General features: G+C 46.0%; 2 protein-coding genes across 2 annotated transcripts in view; both read right to left on the minus strand.

Annotated features, from left to right (window-relative positions):
- Poc1b (POC1 centriolar protein B) overlaps window positions 1-17,449 on the minus strand; it is a 106,413-nt gene extending 88,964 nt beyond the window's left edge. The window contains 2 exon segments of the mRNA XM_028881192.2: window positions 16,673-16,757; window positions 17,356-17,449. Coding sequence (XP_028737025.1) covers window positions 16,673-16,757; window positions 17,356-17,370 — 100 coding nt within the window. The 5' untranslated portion in view covers window positions 17,371-17,449.
- Window positions 11,349-16,642, minus strand: LOC114701197 (polypeptide N-acetylgalactosaminyltransferase 4). The gene has a single exon (XM_028881191.2). It carries the CDS (start codon window positions 16,088-16,090, stop codon window positions 14,351-14,353), a length of 1,740 nt encoding a protein of 579 aa, XP_028737024.1. The 5' UTR covers window positions 16,091-16,642; the 3' UTR covers window positions 11,349-14,350.
- Window positions 17,450-20,470: the final 3,021 nt, after the last annotated feature.

A 20,470-nucleotide genomic window follows, 5' to 3' on the forward strand; every position in this document is an offset into this window, starting at 1 on the left:
CAACCTATATAACCAAACAGAACTCATGGACATTTCACAGAAGGTGTGTCAGCATCTGTAGCAGTACTGTTCAAAGTACCATACGCTACTGTAGTGGGGGCTGTCTGTGCCAGGCCCGGAAGTACTGCCCCTAGTGAGGCAGCAGGTAGCTGCTAGATACTGGCCCCTTGGGCGTGGCCTTAAGACCCGGGATGCACCTACATGCCCTCCTCTCTCCTCGCTACCTCGTGGTCTTGGATGCTGGTGCTGTGGATCAAGGCATAGCTCTCTTGAGAACCGTGTTGGACCATGCCCCACCCCTCCAGAATTCTGCAACCAACTCCTTTATTCTTGTTGTGAGTTAAACCCCCGCATGAATTCCTTTGACCATCAAATAGACTCCGCGGAATTATCCCATTATCTGGCGCCCAACGTGGGGCACGAAACCATGACCCTGAGATTAAGAGTCTCATGCTCTACTGACTGGGCTAGCCATGTTGTAGTCCCCCTGCCTGATTGGAGCAAATGAATTGTGAACTTATGAGAACACCATACAGAGGACAGGAGCTTTTAAAAGAGAACACGGCAAAATCTGCTTAAATGAGACATTAGAATTATCATCATAAAGAGAATGACTTAAATGACACCACAAGGAACTTCAGTCAGGCCCATGCGGTTGAGGCTCGGTCACCCCTTCGTGGTATTATTAGGAGGTGGTGGATTGTAAGAGGGGGGGGTCTAGTGGGAGGGGTGAGGTTATGGGGAAAGACCTTGGAAGGGTATTAGGACACCAGGCCTTTCTGTCTGGTCCCAGTCACCAAGAAGGGAGCAGCTTCCTCTATCACGTGCTTCTGCTGTGACACACTTCCTTACCATAGGCCCAAAAGTGACAGAAGTAACTTGGCTGCCAACTGAAACCTCCAACTGGAAGCCTTGAATTGCTAATCTTAAGTATTTGCCATACTATTTCGAGCTGACTAAGGGCTTACTGGTGGTGGCGCATCTTGCTCTGGGGTTGATTTAACAAGCATATCACACAGGAAACAGAGAGAGGAAGCAGAAGAAAGAAATCAACTCCAGTATTACAGTAATGCACTTTGGAGGGGATGGTGATCTTACTCGGTCTGAGGCTGTGGGAATTGGAGGGCAAGAAACTGTGGGGTCTGTTGATGGATTTGATGAAGAAAAGCAGAAGGGTGCTGACTGCCAGGCACCCAGGAAAATCCAAAGGTCATTTAATGAGATGGGAAAGACAGGGATAGAAGGAGCTCTAGAGCAGTGGTTCTCAACCTTGCTGATGCTGCGACCCTTTAACACAGTTCCTCATGTTGTGGGGACCCCCCCCAACCAGAAACTTACTTTCATTGCTTCCTCATAACTGTAACTTTGCTACCGTTAAAAATCATAAGGTAAATATGTTTGGACACAGAGGATTGCCAGAGGGGTCTCGACCCACAGGTTGAGAACCACTGGTCTAGAGGCAGGATAAGGTGAAAATCAAGAGTCTGTTCAGAGATGTAATAAGACCTGTGTGAACATCAGGTAGGGAGTATACGCCGTCCTGGAGCCCAGAGAGATGTTTAACTTCAGTATGATGGCTAAAAGACTAAGCTGTGGAGTCAGAATTAAGTGAGGTCTACCAATTATATATAACACACCAGAAATAGAGATGCCCCAGTTACAGGTGTGGCTTGGTATACTTCATGTTTTCTCTTACATTTCAGGAAAACAAAACAGAAAAACTACTAATGTATTATTTTTATTATTTTTAAATGGGGCTGGAGAGATGCTTCAGCCATCTCTGGCTGCTCTTCCAGAGGACCTGGGTTTAATTCCCAGCACCCACATGGCAGCTCTCAACTGCCTGCATCTCCAGCTTCAGAGAATCTGATGCCTTCAAGCATACATTCATGCAGACAAAACACCACTGCACATAAAATAAAAATAAATAATAAACCATTAAAAAAAAGCAAGCAAGCAAGCACAACAGGGCATGGTAGCACACGCCTTTTCTCCAGCACCCGGGAGGCAGAGGTAGGCAGATCTCTGTGAGTTCGAGGCCAGCCTGCTCTACATAACAAGTTCCAGGTCAGCCAGGGCTATTACACAGAGAAATCTTCTCTTCAAAAAGCAAAAAAGAACAACAACAAAGAAAAAATATTCATACTAATATGTAAACCAGCATTGGATCTGTCACCCACATTCCCTTCCTCCTTTTTTCTTTTTTCTTCTTCTCTTTCTTTCTTTCCTTTCTTTTTCTCTTCCCTCCCCTCCCCTCCCCCCCCCTCTCTCTCTTTCTTGAGGCAGGTTCTCAGGTAGCCCAAACTGGACACAAACTTGCCATGAGCCAATGATGACCTTGAGTTCCAGATCCTCCTGCATGCCTGCTGCTCTAAAGTATTGAGATTACGGATGTGTGGCTGTAGAAAAGTATTGAGATTACGGATGTGTGGCTGTAGAATTTGCTTTCACACATTTCTATGGAACCACACCCTCTGTAAACATTACCACATCACTTAAAATGTCAACGCTTATGGTATTCATCATTCTACTGCTCTATTTTATGATAAAATCCCAAAGGGAGGATGTTAAGAAAAATATTAGCTAGTAAATCTACCGATGAGCATATATTATATGTGTGAGTATATATTATATATGTTATACATATTCACATATCTATAAAATACACGATCAAAATGGCAATCCATTGTCTGAGGACATCCTTGTTAGGCCATACAAGAACAAAGTCTATTGTCCTGGTTCAGTTTCTCTGTGGCTGCGATCTAAAACACTAACCAAAACCACCTTAGGGGAGGAAGGGTTTATTTCTTCTCACAACTCCCAGGTCCCAGTCCATCACTGAGGGATGTCAGGAGGAGCTCAAGCAGGACCCTGGAGGCCGAAGCCGAAGCAGAGACTGTGGAGGGACGATGCTGACTGGCTGCTCAGCCTGATTTCTTACTGTGCCCAGGACCGCCTGCCCAGGAGCGGCACTGACCGCTCATCCTCCATATCCATCAACAATCATCAAGAAAATGCCCCACAGAGATGCCAACCTGATGGAGGCAATGCTTCAACTGAGGTTCTCTCTTGCCAGGCGACTCTGGTTTGTGCCCAGTTGACAAAAAAACGAGCACACTCTGCTGTGCCCCAGCTCTGCTCTGTCCCTGGAGGTGAGCTCACAGAACACTAACTTCAAGTGCTTTTTCTTCTTCGCACTGACTGGAGGGTCAGCACGCACTTTTGGTGTCTGTCACTTTAAGGAACAGCGTCTTTCTGTAGTCAACCTAAGTTCTCTTCACCACCAATGTGACAAAAACTTGCCTGCAGTTACTTACAGGTTCATCGGTCAGAGCACAGTTTTCTAGAGCTGGGTGTGGTGGCGTACATCTTTAAGTACGTGGGGGCTGAGGCAGGGAGTCATGAATTCAAGGCCAGCCAGAGCTACACCATGAGATCCCTGGCCCAGAAAGCCGAAACTGAAACAAAACAAAATACGATTTTCTAAAACTAAATGACATTTGCTTCAGATTTGTGGGTTTTAAACATGATCCCACGTCTCCTTTCAGTGGGTAAAATCAGTACCTGTTCCAGAACTCGAATACTATGAAAGGGTACCTAACGGACTTCCTTCTACTGCTTGGCCACAGGGTTCCTCTCCTGCAGCATGACCACTGGGAATCCTATGGGCTCACAGACATTGGGCTGTCCATTCCCATGCATTCTTATTTATTTATTTATTTATTTATTTATTTATTTATTTATTTATTTATTATGTACACAGAAGAGGTGCAGATCTCATTACAGATGGTTGTGAGCACCATGTGGATGCTGGAATTGACTCAGGACCTCTGGAGAGCAGTCGGTGCTCTTAACCTCTGAGCCATCTCTCCAGCCCCATTCCCACGCATTCTGTATATAGGGGACAGCAGGCATCTCCTCTTCTGAACCCTACCCCTCCCTTCCCCTTCTACTCAGTGTATGCTGGAGCTTGTGTTTTGTTAACACACACAACTATCTTACCCTGTGTTCCCTTTTCTGGTCTTGGCACACTTTGATTTTCATAATTCCAAGCCTATAGAAAAATTAGAAGACAGTACAAGAGACCCCCCTCCCCCATACCTTCTTCCTACTGGAGATTTTATCATATCTACATGTAGTCTGCTGACCCTATCATTTTTCTCTCTATATAGAAATACCTTTAAATGTTTTTTTTTTCTTAATCATTTGTAATGAAGCGAGAACGTAAAGTCACTTGACGTAACACGAATCTTAAAAGGTCTTATTAATAAAAAAAAAAATCCCAGAGCCAGATATTGGGGTGAAAACTGAAAGATCAGAGAAACAGAACAAGCCACAGCCAACCTCACTTTACCAACTCCTCGGCCTCCAGGGCGAGACTTCCTGTTTACTCACGCCTATATACCTTTCTGTGCCCTGCCATCTTCCTTTCTTCCTAGTCCTGGGATTAAAGGTGTCTGCCATCACTGCCTGGCTCTGTTTCCAGTGTAGCCTTGAACTCACAGAGATCCAGAGATCTCTGTCTCCCGAGTGATAGGATAAGGGGTGTGTGCCACCACTGTCTTGCCTCTATGTCTATCTAGTGGCTGGTTCTGTCCTCTGATCCCCAGATAAGTTTATCAGGGTACACAGTATATTGGGAATACACAATATATCACCACAGCATACTACTAAGTGCTTTGTCCCTACGGAACTCATGTTGCAGTTTGGTCCCAAGGTGACAGTGTTCACAGGTGGTGGGGCTTTGAGAAGGAGTCCTGTGGATCCTGCTCTGTCTGTGTGTTTCTTGGCCTTCAACCAAAGCTTTAGGACCAGACCCCATAGACAGACACGCTTCTGAGGCGGTGCTGAAAACATCTCAAGAACCCAGCCTCTCCAGTCCATCTGTGGAACAGCTTGGCCATGGGACATCCTGGTTTTGTTCTACTTCTCTGCTATCCTCTAGGGAGAGTGTGAATAGGAAGAAGGCAGATGTAGGGTTCACTGTGTATGCTGCTCATCCTACAAAGGCCAGGGTCTGCACTCTGACTCAGTGCCTGCAAAAGGTACATTGCGTATTGAATTTTGTTTTATGGTTATTTTCAGATTCCAGTTACTGTTATAACTGAAGGGGGAAATCTATATACCATCATCCTATTGTGTAAGCTATCTTTCAAATTATTTAATGAAACTACCCTATTTAGGTTGATTATAATCTTGTTGCCTTTTTATACGATGCTGCTATGTAAATGGCATGACTATCATATAAACATTATCATTCTGATAAGTCTGTAGAACAATTACTGCTGGGTCTAAGTCAGAGGACAAATACTAGAATCTGCTAAAAAGGTCCACATCTATATTTATCTTTAAAAACATTTTGTCACTGGGCAGCAGTGGTGCACGCCTTTAATCCTAGCACTTGGGAGGCAGAGCCAGGCAGATCTCTGTGAGTTCGAGGCCAGCCTGGTCTACAGAGCGAAATCTAGGACAGGCACCAAAACTACACAGAGAAACCCTGTCTCAAAAAAAAAAAAAAAAAAACCCAAAAAACAAACAAACAAACAAACAAAAACAACCAAAAATAACATTGTGTGTGTGTGTGTGTGTATGATATAAGCATGGACATGTGTCACAGTACATGTATGGAGGTCAGAGAACAACGTTGTGGAGTCAGTTAGCTCCTTCTACCTTTATGTGGGTCATGGGATTCGAACTCGGGTTGCCAAGCTTACAGGAGAAGCACCTTGGCTTGCCGAGTCATCTCGCCAGCCCCACATCTGTTTTTAGACATTTGAATTACATGTTCTCTCAGATCTTTTCATTGTATACCAAGAGGAGCCTGGGGATTCAGATCACCTTCCTATCTGAAGCTTTGGCTTTTGCAGTTCCTGGGGAAGTCCTATGCTCTCTGCGCCTGTCTACTACCAGTTTGCAGGTCCACACTCCCTACCTGCTCCTGCATTTCCAGCGTCACCGTGGCCTTTGGGCCACAAAAGAAAGCAATGGACTGCCTGCCTTACGGAAGAATAAACAAGGAAATCTAGAGAAATGAGTGATAAGGCATTCTCTAGCAATCATTAAAAAAATAACATGCAATCCTTAAGTATACACATTTATAAACCCAAATGGAAGAGGGCTGCCCAATAAACTCACAGTATTTTAACTGGAACTACGAAATGTAAACAGCTTAATAGTCTTAGAATCTGTTTTTACTATCCAAGCACTGAACCACAGTTTAGTTAAGTGATGGCCCTAGTTTAAATTTGCTCTGCCCTAGATGAGAAAAAAAAAAAAAAATCTTGTGTCTAAAGGAGCCGTGGGTGCTTTAAAAAATAAAGTTCCATTAAAGATAACCTGGGTGCCTTAAAAATAAGCTTCCACTAAAGATAATGTGGGCGGGGGGCAAGCATGGGAGAAAGGAGAGTATGAATGTATGTGTCCCACCACGCTCCATGCTGGCCTTCCTCCAGGTATGACCGGAAGTTATGCCTTAAATCTCTAAGTTCATCAGTTATGATGTAAACTTACATTTTCATAGTGCTTTGCACATCCCTTAGCTAAAAGCCCTGTACTATGCCTGATCGTCTTCCCAAATGTGCTGGGTGGGCCCGAGAAGCACGGCTACATGATGATCTCTCTTAGAGGCAGAAACCTCAACCACTTCAATCTTGAGCTGACTGCTTGGGGACACCAAGTCCTCTGAAATCCTTTAAAGCCTCTATCCTTTGTCTTCACAGTTCACCCTCTTCGGGTCATGGCCGCCTCTCCGACTCCTGGCATAATTAGTTTACTCAGGAGTACTGCCTCGGGCTGGTGAGTTGGCATGGTTGGGAAAGTGTGCTTACCTTGCAAACAGGAGAGCCTAAGTTCAACCCCCAGGAGCCATCTAAAAAACCAGGCATAATGACATACGTACGTACGCCTGTAATCCCTGGGCTGGGGACGGTTATTAGCCAGCCAGGTCAATCAATAAGCCAGCCAGGCAAATCGATAAACTTCAGGTTCAGTGAAAGAGCCTTGTCAAAACAATAAAGGTGGAAAAACACTGAGAAAAAGATGCCTGACATCAACCTCTGGTCCCCCACAAACACGCGCACACATGCACCTACACACAACGAACTAGGAAGTACATACACCACACACACATACAATGCACATCACGTGGACAAAGCCATGCAAGGGACAAGTGGAACCTGAGGAATGACACCTGAGGCTGGCCTCTGGCGTGCATATGCGTGCCCCCTCCCACCGAATAGTATCTGACCTACACAACAGGTCAGGTGGAGTGGGAGGGGGCAGGGCTGTGCCGTGTTAAAACAGGGCAGATCTCTAAGTGAGGCGTCCAAGTGGAGAATCGGGCAAAGAAATCACATGCACATAGGCAAAATGTAATTTTAAAAAACATTTTTCCACCTTTAATTCCAGCACTCGGCAGGCAGAGGCAGGTGGATCTCTGTGAGTTCGAGGCTAGCCTGATCTACAAAGCGCGTTCCAGGACAGCTAGGACTATTACACAGAGAAACCTTGTCTCAAGAAAAAGAAAGAAAGGTAGGAAGAAAGAAGGAAGGAAGGAAGGAAGGAAGGAAGGAAGGAAGGAAGGAAGGAAGGAGGAAAATAGAATCTTGGCTGGGTACACATTTAATTCCAGCACTTGGCAGGCAGAGGCAGGCAGATCTCTGTCGAGGTCAGCCTGATCTACAGAGAAGAGTTCCAGGACAGCCAGGGCTACACAGAGAAACCCCCATCTCGAAAAACCAAAATAAATAAATAAATGAGGAAAATACTCTTTTCTCATACGATATACCCTGATTAGTTTCCCCTCTTGTTGTTCCTTCCAGTTCTTCCCCCCTTATCACCCTCTGGATCCAATCCCCTTAAATACATTTGTAAAATCACTGCCAGTGTGTTGAGGCGGGTGGCTAACAATTGCCTGCGCTTGCTGTGCAGAGAAGGTGTGTGTGGAATGGGTGATCTCGGATTTATAGGGTGGGGTGTGTGTCTAGGAATTGCCACTGGCTCAAATACTATCTCGGACATTCCAGACTGATTGGATTTTTGCCTGCAGCATGGAAAGGGTCGAAGGCGGGAATGGTGTGTTGTAAGCTGCACATTGAGATGCGTTTGTGAGGGGCCTCGGTGAAGAACATGGGCAGGCAAAGGAGTCTCGAGCTGAAGTTGCTGAGAAAGTCACGGGACGGAAAACCTCCTGTCAGGTTTAGAACATGGATTTAGGAGGCAGACGATCAGGGACTGCTACTGACAAGGTCCGGCGTGTGACCACAGAGGGAGCTGCTGGAGAGGCGTGGAGACATCTGAAAAGGCCCCCTTTCTCACTCTCTGTCACGTCACCGCCTGTTCGCCCTGCTGACCCCTCCTTCAGCATTTTACTCCACCACAGACCTGGCCTTCTGTTATCCTATACTTGGCATTTGCCAGTCTTTCCGATCCTTTGCCTATCTCTTTGGATCTAAAGCTCAGAGCTAGGGTGGGCTCAGGCACAGGCCATTTGCTCATTCTTCAGCTCCTTCCTGTGACCAGATCCCTTCCTGTGACCTTAAATGTCCTTTATCTCTTACACGCCCTAACGTCTCCTAGCAAAGCCTCATTCTAGCTTGAGGGTCACCGCCCTCACGCGCACCAATGCTTTTCTGAAGGAACTTCTGTAACAGCTCTTGAGGACTTCTTTACTATACTATCTGGTTCATTTTGTTTCCACACAGTAGCCATGATGATAAGGTCAAAGCATAAATCAGATCCTAAGCCCGTAGCCTGGGTCCCTGAATACGCTTCTGTTTCCTGTGGCAGCCGTAACAAATCACCGTCAACTTAGAAAGTTAAAACAACACAGGTTTATTGTCACAGGTCTGGAGGCCAGAGGTCAAGGTCCTGCCAGAAAAACAGTCCCTCCAGAGGCCCTGGGAGTTCCATTCCCTTTCCCTCACTGCCGTCTGCCATCTGGGCCTCTGGCTTCCTATGGCCGCCCCTTATCTGTATTCTACTGGTTTGTTTGGTTTGGGGATTGGGTCTCTCTATGTAGCCCAGGCTAATCTAAACTCTCAATAATCCTGCCTCGGCTTTGCTAATAATGCTCGGGCTTCCAGGCGTGTGCCACCACGCCTGGCTGACTGCTGTGTGCTTTCCATTTGAGCCTGTGTCTCCCTCTGTATCCTGGCCAGCCTCACTCACACGGTAGTCCTTCCAGTCCGCCTTTCCAGGGCTGCAGGTCAGGCTTGGGCTACTGTGTGTTTTTCTTCTAAGGGCGTTTGTCACAGAACTTACCACTCAGATGATCTCACCTCAAGATCATAAATTATGATTGTAAAAATCTTTTTGCCCAAATAAAGACACATCATAGGTTCCAGGGACTAAAAACTGAGGCAAATCTTCTGTAGACCCACCAGCCGCCATTTGCCTGGCTATACAGTCCAAGTCCCACCTAAGTTCTGATGGCCCATCCTCAAGCTCACCTCTCCCTGTCTCCCTGAGTCTCAGACTCTACCCTTACGGTGTTTTCCTGCTTCTCTAAGACAAGGTCATTCCCACCCTTGGCCTTTTCCTACCCGGCTCCTTCTCTGCTGTCTGCCTAGCTGATTGACTCTTCAGGGCTTCCGTTAAATATTCTGCGCACAATTATTCCTTTACCTCTGACTCCATTTCGATGGTCACCCCCAAACACTCGGTTGCTTTTCCTCAGCTCTGACTGCTCCTTTGTTCTCTCAAGGCAGAGTTACTTAGTTACACAGGATCTGGGGGTTTCCTTGTGCCTATTTGTCTTTCCCATTGGACTATGAACCTTTATATCGGTTTAGGAAACGCATCAGCTTTGTTCCCGTGCATGTATATTTAGAGCGCATGACAGCATGAACTAAAGGAATATTAAGTCAACAGTCCCTCCCTTCCCTCTTTTGAACGGGGTAGAGAACTGCAAATAAAGGGCTTAGAATACGGAGCAGACAGCACAGAACACCTCTTACCTACTGAAGACTTACTGGGCCCCGCCTAGCCGGGGAAAGCCATAAAACAGAGCAAACGGAAAAAAGCATATCTGATTATTATTAGCAAATTATAATGGCCATCCATTCTGCCATGGGCACAGCTGGATGAGGAAGGTATTCATTCCCCATTTTGTACTCTCCACCCCTGGCCAAAGGACGGCCTGTAGTTTCTCAGAATTGCTAGGAGAAACTGATAAAGACTAACTTTCACCTTCAACCTAATACTGAACTGGAGGATTAATGTAAGTATGATGAAAAATCTCTTCCTTGGGATGCCTGGAGTTTCCGAGCCTCTCTTCTTCTCCACAAGTAATTTTTCAATTGAAATATAATTCGAAAACCACAAACCCCACCCTTTGTTACAGGATGCAGTGTTTCTCACCAAGTGGAATCACTGTCACCCATTCCAGAATAGTCTCATCACATTACCCTTCCCTCCATGAACAACCATTCTCTACTACTCCCTCTCCAGAGCCCTGGTACCCACGAATATACTGCACATAGTTGTCCAGTTGTTTTTACATTCATAAAACTGGAACACAGAGGTACGACATGATTTACAAAGAGTTGCTGAAAGAGCAAGCACCTGCATTTATAGAAACTTTTTGTACGTAAAAGCAAAAAGAGCCAGGGGTGGGGGTGGAGGGTGGGGTAGCGCATGCCTTTAATTCCAGCCCTCAGAGAAGTCAGAGGCAGGTGTCTCTATGAGTTCAAGGCCAGCCTGGTCTACACAGTATGTTCCAGGACAGCCAGGACTGTTACAGAGAAACCCTGTCTTGAAAAACAAAAAAACAAAACAAAGAAATAACGCTTAATGTATCTAGTACGTGCCCTTAAATGTGGCCAATACATCAGCTCACCGGAAAGAGCCAAGGCAGGAGGATCAGAAGTTCAAGGTCATCCTTGGTTACATAGCAAGTCCTAGGAGAGTCTGGGATTCATGGGACCCTGTCTCAAAAGGAAAAAAAAAAAAATCACTCATGCTTCTGGTGGAAAGGAACAGCACTTATGGACAGGGAAAAGTGTGAGGCTCAGTTTAGGGGACAAGCTTTTTCTTTTCAGCTCAAGATTTTAAAAGGAGGGTGTCCATGTGTCCATGGAACTGCTTGCATCCTTGTACAGTAGACAGGATGGGTCCCTGGGAGCCTTATCTTTTCCAGTTTGTTCATATGCAGTTAATGCATAATAGTGCTGACACCACTTCTGAATCCTTTCTGGTTAGCCCATCTTACATAGTCAAGCAGAAACCTGATTTTCTACATACCCTATCTGAACTTTCAAGTAAGGAAAAGAATCATGTTTATGTAACTATCACACTGCCATCATGAATGTGCACATAGGAATATTAATTCTATGGACTAAAATCAGTTGCAGGATCCATTTGCAAAAATAATTAGGCATACATTTTATTACATGTCTTAATCAACGTTACAAATAACACCAACAAAAAGAGTCACTGCTCAAAATACATAAATCGGAACCTCAGCTTTGTGCTCATTGAAAACTATTATTAAAATAGCAATTCAAAAAGACAAGTCAAATCTAAATTTTACTCATTAAAACCAAGACACTAAAACAACTAAGAGTATACAACCTAAACTTTTGCCTAGAATATTTTAATCTGCTACCATCAACAACGTACACAAAAGAGCCTACTATTGGCTGAGTAAACACATTTTCCCTTACAAACGAAATATTTAAAGTTATAGAAAGCCTTCTAATGACCCTTATATTATCATTTTTTAATAAGAAAACAACCGCTAAGCTGCTTATGTAGATAATCTATTCACAGGACTGGTGAGTTAAGGACAAAATGGAAACTCCTTGCCTATCAAATACTTTCATAACATTTAATTTAAGCATGTAAATTCGCTTAAAAGATCAACCTCCAACTAACTATCTACAGCAAAATAGAGAACTTGGGCAGGTAACAATAAATTGGAAATAAGAAGTGAAAGAATATTTTGCATGTTTCATTATGGTGTACTTTTGTAAATGAAATTGGAACACGCCCACATATAAAAACACAACTCTAGTTTCCTTTGTTATGAATTATGGATATAAATAAGCCACCAGCCTAGAAAGTCATAACCACCAATATAGAGAAAAAAGAAAACACACAGAATTAAACACTCTAGTCTTAAAGGCTTTTCCCTTTTTTGATAGGGGTATCAAAGTACTAAATAAAAGTAATTTCAATAGTCACTTCGGATTACATCCATTTTCATTCTCTCATATGATAGAGGGCCGACAAGAACAAAAAGACAAAAAGAAAAATTCTGCAAAAAAGTTAAAAAAAAAAAAAAAATTGTTCTCAAGAGGACATGGGCAAGGCCATTTATGAGAACTTCCTTCTGAATGGATACTTTTATATATTTTCCTTTAATAAAACCCAGGGTGTCAGGCACTGCCCACAGAATCTAGACAGATTTTCCACACACTTTAAGGTTGCTGGATAACTTATAGAACAGCAGTAACAGATTTTCATTCCAAGAGTCAATGAGAACAAAACAGTCACACGTACACACGAGCTTTAATGTTTTGAAATGGTCACCTGAAACAAGTTACTTAAATTCAGGGTTTACAGAGTTCCCTCTCTCCATCCAAGCTGTCAAGTGAACAGTGAAAACAATTTTCTTGTGAATTCCTGAGGACTGGTTCTCTGCGGAGCAATACATTTCTCATACCACAGTCAAGAAGCTGAGACTCACTCCCAAATTTACCCTGTGATTTCTGAATAAAATGTTAGTAGGGAACCAGTAAGTGTCTTAAAACGTATTTACTTCTGAAATAATTTAGTTTGGGAAATATTTATATTCTTAGTCAAAGAATTACTTTGAAAGTTTAAAACTTTTAAAGGACACAATCAGTTCAACAACTGTCAAAATAAAATGACTATACAACTGACTATAACAACATCCACGGAGAGACACACCACTTCAGGTGAGTTCAGCTCCCGGAAGTTTAAAACTGGCTTCTCTGTCTTCAACACTGAACATTCCTCAGCTGCTCAGCACTACCTATGTTCAAAGTAAGGACACAAAAGTGTTCCTTAGAAGTCACAGCGGGTGCGCAGGGGACAGGAGGATGTACAACTGATCTTTCAGACTGAAAGGGAGCCTCAAGAACCAATCCATGAGGAAACTGAGGCCCAAGCAAGATAAAGGACTCAGCCGAGGTCAGTTGTTCACCCACCGTGAGAACTGCCAGGCTGCCAGATGTTGGCAATGAGCTTGAAGGCAGCCATCACCAACTACCAGGACAGTCTTTCCCCTCTCGAAGTCTTAAGATACATCGTCCCAATTTCCAGGTGGGCAAGAACTCATGGGGAGCTGAACATTCTTTGCAGAACTGGGCCTACTTTCAGATTCACACATTTCAGTAAACACACTGGGGGTTAGCTTCAGATGGCTCAATGGTGTTTACTTGAAATGATCAGGCATTAACAAAGGGAGGCGCAGTATTCTGAGTCCCGTTTTAGTACATTCAAACCTTAAGGAAGTGCAATCAGAAAATGCCCTATACTTACAAACAAGTTCATGGAGAGGACAGCTGACAGAGTCAGAGTGATGTGAGGTATTGATATATAGGTCAGTTCAGTCCAATAGCTCACGTGTACAAAGAACGGAATGTCAATGTCTCACCATTTCATTTCGGCCTGAGTCAAGGTTTCTGAGCAGACTTGCATTCCAAACTTGCATGCAGACTAATACCCTCTGCCAATGAAACATATATCGACACCAGGCCTTTTCCTCAAGATCAAATTCGCCCAACTTCTACTTGATCAAAGACAAATTAGTTTTTAAAAACCTCAAATTTAATGTGCTGCCTAAAAGAAATTCAAATCCTACAAAATCAAAATAGTAATAGCTCTAGTTACACATTCACAAGTTTTGATAAAAAAAAAAAAAAGAAAAAGAAAAAGACATGCAGTGAATTTACCAATCAGCATGATCATACCCCAGTTTGCTTGGACTTTTACATTCTTTAGTATTAAGTTTTGAACTTAAGTGTGTATTTCGTGGTGCTGTGGATCAGACACAGGGTCTTGCCTACGCTGCTGGGCTACACCCACAGCCCACACTTAAGGGTTTTGTGCATCTCAATTCACAGCAGCTTCTTTAAAGAGAAGGAAGGGACCACATGGACAAAGTTTTTAAATAAAACAGCCCGCGAAGAAAGAAGGCACTTTGAGATACTGAGCTGTGGTGCTCCGTGCATCAGTTTCAGAGTGATATCCCCAGAAGAACCGTGGCTTTCCAGTGTTCTCTTGGCCAGCTGCTGGGTGACTTCTGGGAAAAATGCAATCATCACTGGGCACTTTGACTTTCCAGAAGCTACTGTCAGCTCCCCAAAAGAAGATGCCGTCCTGCTCATCTATCTCTCAAACTCCAGAGCTGATTTTTATCAAGGGCATTACATGTTTTCATCTGTACACTGGGTCGGCCTTCAGCTGTCCGGAAAGCACTAAGACACAGTCCTGTGTGAGGGTGAAAAATAGTTCCGTCTTCTTTAAAATGCCAGATGATGCTTACTGGAGTGGGGAGACCATCTTTGGGACAGTTCTGCATCCCTACATGATTCTTTTGTTCAGGGACCTCCGCACATAATTCGGTCACAGAATTAAATCTGATTTCCTTGTTGGAAGTGTACTCAAAGAATTGATTGCCTCCTTGACCGTGGCAGCCAAACAAGGAAAGGTTAGCACCTGTGGGGTTGTTATCAGGCGCATTATAATCTAAGCACTCGGAAGAGATGCCCATACTGCGAATAGCTCCGTGCCAGCCAGGTCTATCCTCAGGGACGTGCAAGTTAGAAAACACGTTTTTCAAATACCAGTCGAAGCTCTTGCATTTCAACCGCTCCCTCAGTAGCTTTCTTTCAGAAATATCACCGTAGGCCTCTTTCCGAGCTGGAGGATTGCGGTTATAGAAGTGTTCTTTGTATTCATCCATCCAGACTTCGGCTGCCCTGGCAGTGTTCTGTAGGAAATTGGGGCGCGCATATGGCGCCCGCTTGGGGAACACATGGCCCACGTGAGAACATGGGTGGATCTCCAGTTTGCCACCACACTGCCAAACCCTGAAAGACAGCTCCAGGTTTTCGCCTCCCCATACTTCCATACCAGTGTCGTATGTTCCCAGGTACTGAAAATACTTCTTGCTGACAGCAAACAGTCCCCCCGCCATGGTGGGTGACCGGATGGGGTCAATTCTTGATGTCCGCCTGTCCCTTTCATGTTTGGGGACAGAATGCCACTGGAAAGTTAAACGCCAGTCAAACCCACCAATCATGGGCTCCCCAGTCTGCATGTAGAATTCGAAAGTATTCCAATCGATTGTATCAATAACAGGGCATACAATTGCCGTTTCATCTGTACTAATCCTTTCTAAAAGGGGTTCCAACCAACCAGTGTTACACTCACAGTGGCAGTCCAGGAACGTGAGGACATCCCCGGTAGCGAAAGTGGCCCCAATGAGGCGGGCTCGGACCAGCCCTTCTCTCTTATTGGTTCTGATCAAGCGAACTCTCTCGAGATTGCTGATGTAAGTTTCAAGTTGTCCCTTCAAATAAACTCTATCACTCAAGTCATCGACCAAGATGATCTCCTTCAAAAGCACCGCAGGAGAAGTTTCTAAAACACTGTGAATGGTTCGAAGCAGAGTGGACCAGGCTTCATTATAGAAGGCGATGACGACGGAGGTGGTGGGAAGCGACCTGTAGTGGAACTTCTTGGCTTTACACTCAGGCATTCTTTTATCCTCTATGTGGCGGTGCAGGGAGATCTTGTCACTGACGTAAATATTGATGGCATATCTCTCAATGAGTTCTTCTTGCTGCTTCAGTTCACCCTGGTTGAGCTGGAGTTTGCTTGCTCTCCCCCATTCCCCAAGAGCATGGGAATCCGCAGGGGGCTTTAAATAAAGAGGCTGAGACAAATCCTCTTCCCTTGTCTCAAGGTCTGAGAGCCGCCTTGGCCCCAGCTCCCTGGCCTGGCCGGCTCCTGGGGAGGCATACAAAGTGGAGACTGAGAGCTCCACCAGGATGTAAGCCAGGGTTAAAAGCGCCAACAGCAGGCAGCTCTTGCCTGCCCAGGTCCACCTCACGGCCATCCGGATCCTCGCGGGTCGCGCGTAGATGCCGCCAGCCAGCCAGCACGCTGGGGAAGCGCTGCGGAGCCTGCAGCTGGAGTTCCCGGCTCAGGTAGGGGCGAACTTCCACCCAGGTCCCTCCTTTCATGTAGGCGCTCGGCTCCGTCCCGGACACCCGGAGTTTCCCAGGGGGTCACTTGAGACCCCCCTCGCTCCTCGGCCTCCTCCGGTGCAGCTCAACTGCTCGGTCCCCACTTCCTCCTGCTCGCCTCAGAACTTTTCACAAACTCTCCGGCCAATACTCCACCCTCCCCGGGCCGATTGCAAACCCCTCCCCTTCCCACTCACTCCTCCTGGTGGTTAGTTCACGAAAGTTGCCTGTCAGGCCCAGACCGGCGGCGTCGGTACTGAGCAGAGGGACCTCGAGTGGCCCGGTGCGCCCCATCGCGCCTGGCTCCCTCGGACAGGGACGAAGGAGAAGGAAAGAAAGGTTTTTCTTTCAACCAAGCGAGCTTTGGATACCGTCACAAAAAGAAAAGAACTAAACAAGACAAAAAACAACAACAACAACAAAAAAAAAAACCGAGAACAACAAAAACTTACCAAGTTGTTTGCAGTTGGGGCTGAAGCCCACGGAGGTGATCGCAGCTTTGTGACCTTTAAAATAACGTTCCAGAATCGGGTCCTCCTAGGATGGAAAGTTGTCAAGTCTGAAAGCAGGTGCGGAATTCGGAACTCGCGGGGATCAGTGGTCAACGCTGCTTGTCACTCCCCTCCCCCGGCCCCCTCGCCTGCCTGCCTCCCCGAGACCGGAGAGGACCTCCGGCTGGCTCATCGGTGGGCAGCGAGGGAGGCGCGGGCATCACCTCCGGGGTGACAGGCTCAGGAACGGCCCCTGACACCCCTTTTCCAACCGGAGGAGCCCCCCACAACCCCAGGCTCGCAGCCGGGGTGCCGCCCCGGGCCCGCCCACCGCGCCGGGGAGCCGCCGGGGCACGCCGCCGACTCCCGCGCCCTTTAAACCTCCCAGGTGATTCTGACGCAGGCTTGGCGCGGAGGCAGGCCGGGAGGACCGGGGGGGGGGAGGGAGGGTCCGAGAGCCGGGATCCTCGGGATCCCCGGGATCCCCGGAGCAGAGCTCACCGCCCCGCCGGGGGCACGGCAAAGGCTCCGAGCGAACGTTCGTTCGGCCGAGCTCCCGGGCCGGGGCTGCCCACACCCGGCGTGGTGCCCCCTCCCTGGCCCCGCCGCTATGAGATCGGCTCAGACAGCGGCGGGGACCTTACCGGGGCGGAGGCCATGCGGGGAGCGGACAGCTCCGGGGGCCCGCGGGAGCCAGGGAGGGGCGGGGACGAGGCGGGGTGGGGGGACCGTACGGCGCCCGGAACCGTCCGCCCCGAGCGCCGGCGCCTCCCGGTCACTACAACAACGGCGGGCCAATCAAAGCCCGCGCCTCAGGCGTGGCCAGACGAGCCCCGAGACGCCGCCCGCCCGCCCGCCCGCCCGCGCTTGCAGACGGGAGCGCGCCGCGGGGGCTCCAGCGCTCACACACAGCCAAGCCCCCGTGCATCCGAGGTGGCGGACCCCCGGGGGTTGCTACCGGGAAGCGGGGAGTAAAGCCTGGGAAGAAGTGGGATCCAGGGGGGCGGGGCGGGGGGGGGCAGGCGGAGGCGAGCCTGTGATCGATGCGATCAGAGTTCTATTGCACCTTAAAGAGACCGCGCCCAAAGCGCTCCAGCTGATCCCGCGACACCCGGAGAGGGAACTTTGATGTGCAGGCAAGCTCGTTACGTGTAACCGTGAGTTCCGAGGAGCTTAAGTTCCTGGCGGAAGACTTGGGTTTTGTTTAGTGACGGTTTTTGCACGTGGTGTAGATACAAACGCTGGCAGCACAGGATGGATGAACGTTGTATTTGAATGGTCACCCCGTTATTGGCGGTATGTTCTGTTCTCATCTGCGTGTTTGCATATGCTTTGTGAAACTCACACATATTTTGAAGTCGTCAGAAGGCTTGGAGACAGATGCTTTCAAGTTACTAGACCACATGGTTACTATAACGGTTTCCGCTCTAGGCTTTCTTAGACATAGTATCACTTGTACTTGGGCAGCAGGAGGTTGGTAAAGCTACAAAATGCCGATGGGCAATTTATAAAAGAGAGGCCACATCTAGATGGTTCTTCAAAGCCCTTGACGCCAAACGATAACAAACCCTGCCCTGAAGTGTAAAGGACTCATCTGAAAATTATATACGAAACAAAAATTCTTGGCAACAAAATGTCATGATAACTGGTAAGAAACATGTTCCATGTAAATTAAAGATGTCTTAATTACAGGTTCTCCAACTGGCTGTATTGTGATTACATTTAGTCTTAAACACTATGTAGCAATTAAGTAGGTCGAGAATGACTGCAATACAATATTAGTTTGACATACTGGTGGGTGGTTGTTAAATGTCTTTTGTATGTTTGACCCCAAGGGCTAAAAAAAAAAAAAAAAGATGGGTGGGGGGGACGCCAATATTTCCCCTGCCCTCAAGAACTTGCCATTCTTGGGCTGGGCTGTAGCTCAGCTGGAGAGTGCTTGCCTAGCATGAACTAAACCCTTGTGTCTCTTGCATCTACCCCCCCAGCACCCACACCAACCCACCCAGGCATTGGTGAGTTAGAGGCAGGAGGATCAGAAGTCCAGGGTTATCCTTGGCTACATTGTGAGTTTTGTGCCAACCTGGGATACATCGACTCTGTTAACCAATACTAAAAGCAAGCAACAACAAGGAGGCCTCAGTTTTCTAACTCCAGGAGTCTCACATTTTAGTATTTTAATGCTGGTTGAGGGGAGGAGATCTGTTGCTAGAGATGCTGATCCAGCATTTATGGGGCAGGACCTAGAGCCCTACCTATATAACAAACTCCTTGGGTAATTGCTATGGGAGTCTTGACTGTGTACATGAAAAATGTTGCTCTAATAGAGGAGACGATGTGTTCAGAGTTTCGCTGTGATGGAAGGCAGTGGTGCAGTTCATCTGGCTAACAGGCATAAGAACATGGATTTGATCCTCAACACTTAAACATTCAGAATCAGTCCCTACCCTACCCCATGTGTGTAACAGAGGGGAAGGAGGGAGGGAGAGAGGGAGGGAGGGAGAGAGAGAGAGAGAATAAGATAAGAATTGTATGAGAACTGCTGGTACTGGCAACCTGTTACTTTGCCATTCTATGGTTCACCTTTTAAAAATGTTTAATGTTGGATGCTGATGAAAATGTAAAAATGGTACATAGCATTGTGAAAAATAGTCTGGCAATTAATCAGAAATTAAACAATTTACTTATGATCCAGCAAAGCATGGACCAAACATCTATATTCACCAGCATTAATAGCAGAACTATACAAAGTAGCCTCAACCTAGAAACAACTAAGTATCCAACAGATTAATAGGTAAATATTTATACATAAAAGGAATATTATGTGGCCATAAAAACAAATGAAATTTGATGCGTGCTTCTAGATGTAAGCAAGTGAATAAGCCAGACATAAATAAAATCATGTTGTATGATTAAATTTGCATTAGATAGCAGAATAAGCAGATGCTTATTTCTGATATATTTGATCACAGTGAAATAATGTCAGAAACAGGAGAAATTAAGGCTTCAGGAACTTGCATAGCTATGTCTAATTTGGGGCACATCACATGAAAAGGAAGAAGATTGGAGAGAGAAACTCAAAAGAAAAGAGGATACAAGTATAAAATTCGTTCTGATCATCTAAGTAATGTTTTTGAAATCTTCAATTTATCTCAAATGAATGTTTTTTTTTTTTAAGATAAACAAGAAAGCCAGGAGGCAAAGCAGGTTCTGAAAGCAGATGTATCACTGCTAACCATCCCTATATCTGTGGTAGGTATTCCACAGCTACTTGTTGAGTTCCCTTATTATCAGTCATCTATTGCCATAATAGGCAACTATAACTGTCAGAGGCAGACAAAAGTGGACTGTTATTTAGTTCATTAAAAGACAAGACATGCTCTAAATAGATAAAAGAGAAAAGCCCTAGGGTATAGCTTGCTACGGTTACTTTACTAAGTGTTCATGCTGTCAAATTGCCTTCTAAGCATTTATGCTTATACCAATAAGCCTGGGCTACTCTCAACATTGGTTAGATGCTATGGAATAATCCTCTTGTACACTGTGAAGATTTGTCACTCGAATTGTTTTAATAAAACACCGATTGGCCAGTTGCCAGCCAGGCAATATAGGTGGGACAACCAAACTAAGGATGATGGGAAGGAGAAGGGTGGAGTCAGGAGTCACCAGCCAGCTGCACAGGGAGCAGGAGATGAATGTGTCATGCTAATAAAAGTTCCGTCATATGGCAAAGCATAAATAGAAATATGGGTTAACTTA

The sequence above is a fragment of the Peromyscus leucopus genome, chromosome 18 (genome assembly GCF_004664715.2).
Source record: "Peromyscus leucopus breed LL Stock chromosome 18, UCI_PerLeu_2.1, whole genome shotgun sequence".
NCBI lineage: Eukaryota > Metazoa > Chordata > Mammalia > Rodentia > Cricetidae > Peromyscus > Peromyscus leucopus.